Source organism: Arachis ipaensis, chromosome B03 (genome assembly GCF_000816755.2).
Source record: "Arachis ipaensis cultivar K30076 chromosome B03, Araip1.1, whole genome shotgun sequence".
Taxonomy (NCBI): Eukaryota; Viridiplantae; Streptophyta; class Magnoliopsida; order Fabales; family Fabaceae; genus Arachis; species Arachis ipaensis.
This window is the reverse complement of record NC_029787.2, coordinates 111,688,287-111,693,091: the sequence shown is the minus strand read 5'-3', so window position 1 is coordinate 111,693,091 and position 4,805 is coordinate 111,688,287. Positions and strand designations below refer to the sequence as shown.

Below are 4,805 nucleotides of genomic sequence, written 5' to 3'. Positions count from 1 at the left end.
TTACTAACCGTTTAGTACCATTTGGTTGAAGGGACACAACCTTTTAAGGATTGTGTATGTTCAAAATATTGTGTCTACTGGCTAAAGGGACACAACTCTTTAAGAGTTGTGTATGTTCAAAACATTGTATCTATTGGCAATAGAAAAGATACAACCATTTGTATACGTAACTAATCATAATTGCTATGTGCAATATGTATAAATAAGTCCTTGTTCACTATTTCAGATATGACGTACTAAGTGTACAAATTACTCAACCATTAAGAGATTTTTTTTGTTCAAGAGAGTTGAGAATTTCTTACTATTGCTAATTAAGAAATTCTTAGGTTTCATTGTATCTTGGGAGATTATTGTCATTAACCCTATAGCAACTAAGTGTGGGGACAAATATCTCTCTAAAGAAAGCGATCTAATCGTGCCTTGAAACCACTACATAAATATAAGATTTTGTCATCTTACCATCTTCATATACCCAACACCAAACGCTACCTGCATTTTGCAAGTGGCCTGGTCATTCCCAAACGCAAGTTATATTTTGCAGCACCCCTCTTTGCATGTCCGACACGTGTAGTTGAGGGGGATGAGGGCGGTCTTTATATCTGTGTTTTGGGTTTACGGTTGTGTATGCTGAGGGTTTCGTGAAACCCATTTGAAGAAGAAGAAAGAGTTATCCAGGGAAGAAGAAAGAGTTATCCAGGGAAGAAGAAAGAAAGAAGAGGGAGGTTGTTTGAGTGAGTGAGGAGTGAAAAAAATGATTCGTGATTTTACATTGGAAAAGTATAAGAAAACAATGTATATAGTAAACAATGGTTTAAAAAGGGAAGATAAATTTGAAATTAAAATTCAGATTCTTAATTAATTAAACAATTAATATCAAATTTTAAAATTTGAAAAAATTAGGATTAGCACCTAAACGCTAAACCACTACATACGGTTATTACACATTCATATATTGTACGTTTTGCACCCCACCACTCCCTCGACGGCGTCGATCTCTCCCGCAACCGTCATTGTCGTCGCCGCAAAGCTCTTGACACTGTTGCTCCCTCACCGCCGCACCAAGTTTTCCTCCAACTCTGTTAGTGACTCCGTTTTGCACCCCCTCACCGACGTTAATCTCTCCCGCAACTGTCATCGTCGTCACCTCAAAGCTCTTGACATCGTCGCCCCCCTCACCGTTCTCTTCCAACCCTGGTATGAAGCTGCAAACATTTAAATATAAAAGTGGAACTCTGGTATGAAGGGCAAGCCGCAAACAGGTATGAAGAAGTGGCAAAATCTCATCAACCTTAAATGCATTTGATAGGGAGTTAGTCATGAAATCAAGAGCAATGCCTCCTGCTAATGTGCCCAATATTCCACATACAAGATACAACTGTGATTCCTCCAAACATCATATCTGCATTAGTCTGCCAAGGTAAAATGTATGTCCTTGGTTTAACAATAATTATACAAATAATATTATGGTTTAAGCGGTGTATTATCTTAAAATAACACAATCTATATCTTATTTATGCAAGTTAAAATTCATAGTAGAATTGTAGAAAGAAGCAACCGCGTAAATAAAATCATAAACGTACATGTGGTCATTAGACAAACGAAGTCTCACGATATGATATATGCTATAACCAGCTTTCGGGCCCAATATGAGTAAGCACCTATAACAAAGTTGTATGCTATGTAACCTGCAAATATTCAAGTAATAAAACTGAATGAAGAGACAACACGTACAAAACAATAACTCATAAACTTAGAAGCTGTATAGTTTGAGATGATGGTGCTAAGGTCATAAGTGAGTAAGGTGGTTATATTGCAGCTTCTGCCATGAACTTAACAACAATACTAATTAAAGTTAAGGAAATAAGTTGATGCATAAGTAAACCAGTAAGAAGAACAAATACCTAGAATAGTGACGACAAAAATCTTATCAAGCAAAAGTTCTTTCATATCTTGAAAAATTTGTGAGAACTGATCTGATATTGCGGGGGTTCCAGATTTTGACCTGAAATAAGATAAGAATCAATCAATTGTAATTTGAAATACATAATCAATGATCACTATAGGAGCCAATTAATCATTTATTTACATTAAAGAAACAACTTTATAAATGGAGAATAAGTGTGTTGTTCTCACTTGGAAGGTTCATGTGAGATTTTATCTCCAACCTCTGCACTCGAGGACACCGACTCATCTTTGCTATTTGAAGCCTCCACGTCTATCCATCACATGAATGAAATGGTTTATGGAAAATTGAAGCAAGCCAAGAGAACAGAAACCTAAATTTTTATTAAAAAATAATTGGTGTGTACCACTTCTACTAGGTTTGCTCTGTGGGCAGAACTTTGTTTTAATCTTAAGTTAGAGGAATGGTACTATATGAACTGAAATATATTATTAGAAAATGCATTAATGTTGTCTCAGATAGCACTACTCTAAAACATAATGGTACCTTGAACTCCTGGCACAACTGTGTCAGCGGCTAGCACCTTTGTTGAACCACCTGGAGCCATACCTGTATCAACAAGTAGAGTTCAGAATTTTAGAGATGTTAATTACATTACAAAATGACATAATATCAATGCAAGACAAACATGCACCTTTCATTTGCAAAGGTTTCAAAGTAAACCCCTATATAGCAAATGGAAGCATTAAAGCAACCTCCACCCAAAAAGCACAACGCCAACCAAAATTATTTCCAACCTGTTTATAAACATAGGTAAAATCAAAGAGAGCAAGAAAATACACTGCTACAGAGAAAGGAGTTCATTTGTCGTCCAAGTTTTTATTTATCTACAATGTGTAGAAAGGAGTTCGTATGAATGCCCAAATGCTTATTTAAGTTAATATTTGGACAAAGTATATATACATATTTTTTAACTTTCATGTCTCGAACACAAATAATAAACATATGCTCTCACACAAATTATAACTTGCTCTATGCATGTGGTACTAGATCTTATCTGGGTTTCTATCTTCATGCTGCTAAGTTTGCTACCAATTGTATTTGTAGTTCTAGTTGCCAATGTTATCCAACACAAATTTAAAAGGCTTACCTACTAAAATAATTTCTAAAAGAGCTTCCTAAAGCTACACAGAATCAAGTGTTCTAACGTGTGCACATTATGACAAAAGTGAATGAGGAATTCTGCTGGATTAAGGCATTAACTACTCACTATTAGTATCTTCAAGTTCATTATTAGGTGTGTGCAGTAACGTCAAAACACAAAAGGCATTTATATAAGGATTATCTATATCTCATCCTATTACTTTTGCATCAGTTCTGCAATAAGGTTCAGTAGAACAAATCAGAGCTAATCTCTATCCATGAACTAAGAAAAAACACAATATCATCGTTCACCACATAAACAACATCAAGTGAAGAACCAAGCTAAACCTCTCTACTCCTCAAATTTCATAAATATGTGTATCTAGCTATGCTTGCTACTCCTTAGTTGGAGAGTCAAAAGAGAAAAATATCATCACCTACCTGATTTACCAATTGATTCAGGTTCTACAATTCAAAACACCATAGTCATTTCAATTTAAAGTCTCAGCAAGAAGATTAACCAGGACAAAACCTCCTGATTCATTACAATAAATTATGAAACTATGAATTCCATTCCTTATCCAAAGAAATAGTAATGCACGATGGTTGAAGTTGGCTTTGAAAAAGGTTCAGTAACAGTAACAGAAAAAGATACTTGGTTCTTGTGAGCTCGATTGAGAGAGAGCGGAGAAGGACCAAAGTAGGAGGAGCGACGACGGCACGGCAGCAGCGGAACGACGGCGGCACAAGCAAGAGGAGCGACAGTGGCGCGAACATGGAGAGCGACAGCAGCACGGCGGCAACAGAGCGCGACGATGGCGTGAGCAAGAGGAGCGACGGCGGCGAAACCGTGACGGAGCGACGACGGCAGCAGAGAATGACGATTGAAAATGGTATGAATTTGGAGGTTAGTTATGAAATGGAGAATTTGGGGGAAGTGGACGTGGTGTTAGCGGTGAAAATGGCGTGAATTTGAGGTTAGTGATGAAATGGTGTTTCTGAACTTTGGAGCAGGAAGTGGACGCGCGACTTTGTTTTAGTAATAAAAATCGGGCAAATTCGTTGATTTTAATTTAAAAAAAAGTAAAATTCTAAGCGTTTATTTTTTATATATTAAATCAACACCACTTATTTAATTTTAGAAAACAATCTAGACCGTTTAAAATTATTGACGATAAATATTGTCGATAATTTAAATAATAAAATAGACGTCATATTTGTTGATTTTAAAATAAAAGTATTTTCTCCTGCTTCGTCCACAATGTGATGATAACAAGAAAGAGTTAAAGTATCATAAAAAAATGGACGGTCGGGCTATGGATTTTATTGTTTTATTTTTAATTATCTCTTTTTTTTAAATATCAACAACAAGCTGTCATAAAATATTGACGGGAGAGATAATCGTCAATTTTTTTCGTCGAAAAATATGCTTTTTCTTGTAGTGATAGGTTATTTTAGTAGGTATGCGGATGATTATTTTAATTCTTAGTTGAATGGTCATTTTAGTAGGTAGCGGATTGTTATTTTAATTCTTATGTGGATGGTTATTTGATTGGAATGGATTTAGTTAGATACAATTAAAATATGTTGGACGTTCAATTTACTAGGTATACGGATGATTAAATTTTTGAATTACTGAATGAAATTTTTTGGTTGGGTAATTTGGGTGGAGTATTTTTTTTTTAAATTTTATTGGGCCAAATTTTCAGCCCTTTATTCATGTTGTTCAGATTCTCTGTTGTCTATTTAGCGGAATCGT

At 35.4% G+C, this 4,805-nt stretch overlaps 1 protein-coding gene across 7 annotated transcripts; it reads right to left on the bottom strand.

Annotated features, from left to right (window-relative positions):
* LOC110270297 (probable sphingolipid transporter spinster homolog 3) lies at window positions 455-4,057 on the bottom strand. Of its 7 annotated transcripts, none has more exons than XR_002359689.1 (8): window positions 3,702-4,057; window positions 2,598-2,700; window positions 2,450-2,512; window positions 2,134-2,215; window positions 1,902-2,002; window positions 1,581-1,685; window positions 1,289-1,409; window positions 456-1,202 (listed from the first exon to the last, which is right to left on the bottom strand). XR_002359689.1 is itself a non-coding variant. In XM_021119273.1 (7 exons), the coding sequence occupies exons 2-6, from the start codon at window positions 2,602-2,604 to the stop codon at window positions 1,606-1,608; spliced, it is 333 nt and encodes a 110-aa protein (XP_020974932.1). In that variant the 5' UTR covers window positions 2,605-2,700; window positions 3,702-4,057; the 3' UTR covers window positions 455-1,399; window positions 1,581-1,605. The 7 variants fall into 7 exon arrangements, 3 of the variants coding, with proteins under 3 accessions (XP_020974932.1, XP_020974931.1, XP_020974933.1); XR_002359690.1 differs by having other exon boundaries at window positions 456-1,191; XR_002359691.1 differs by having other exon boundaries at window positions 1,289-1,399.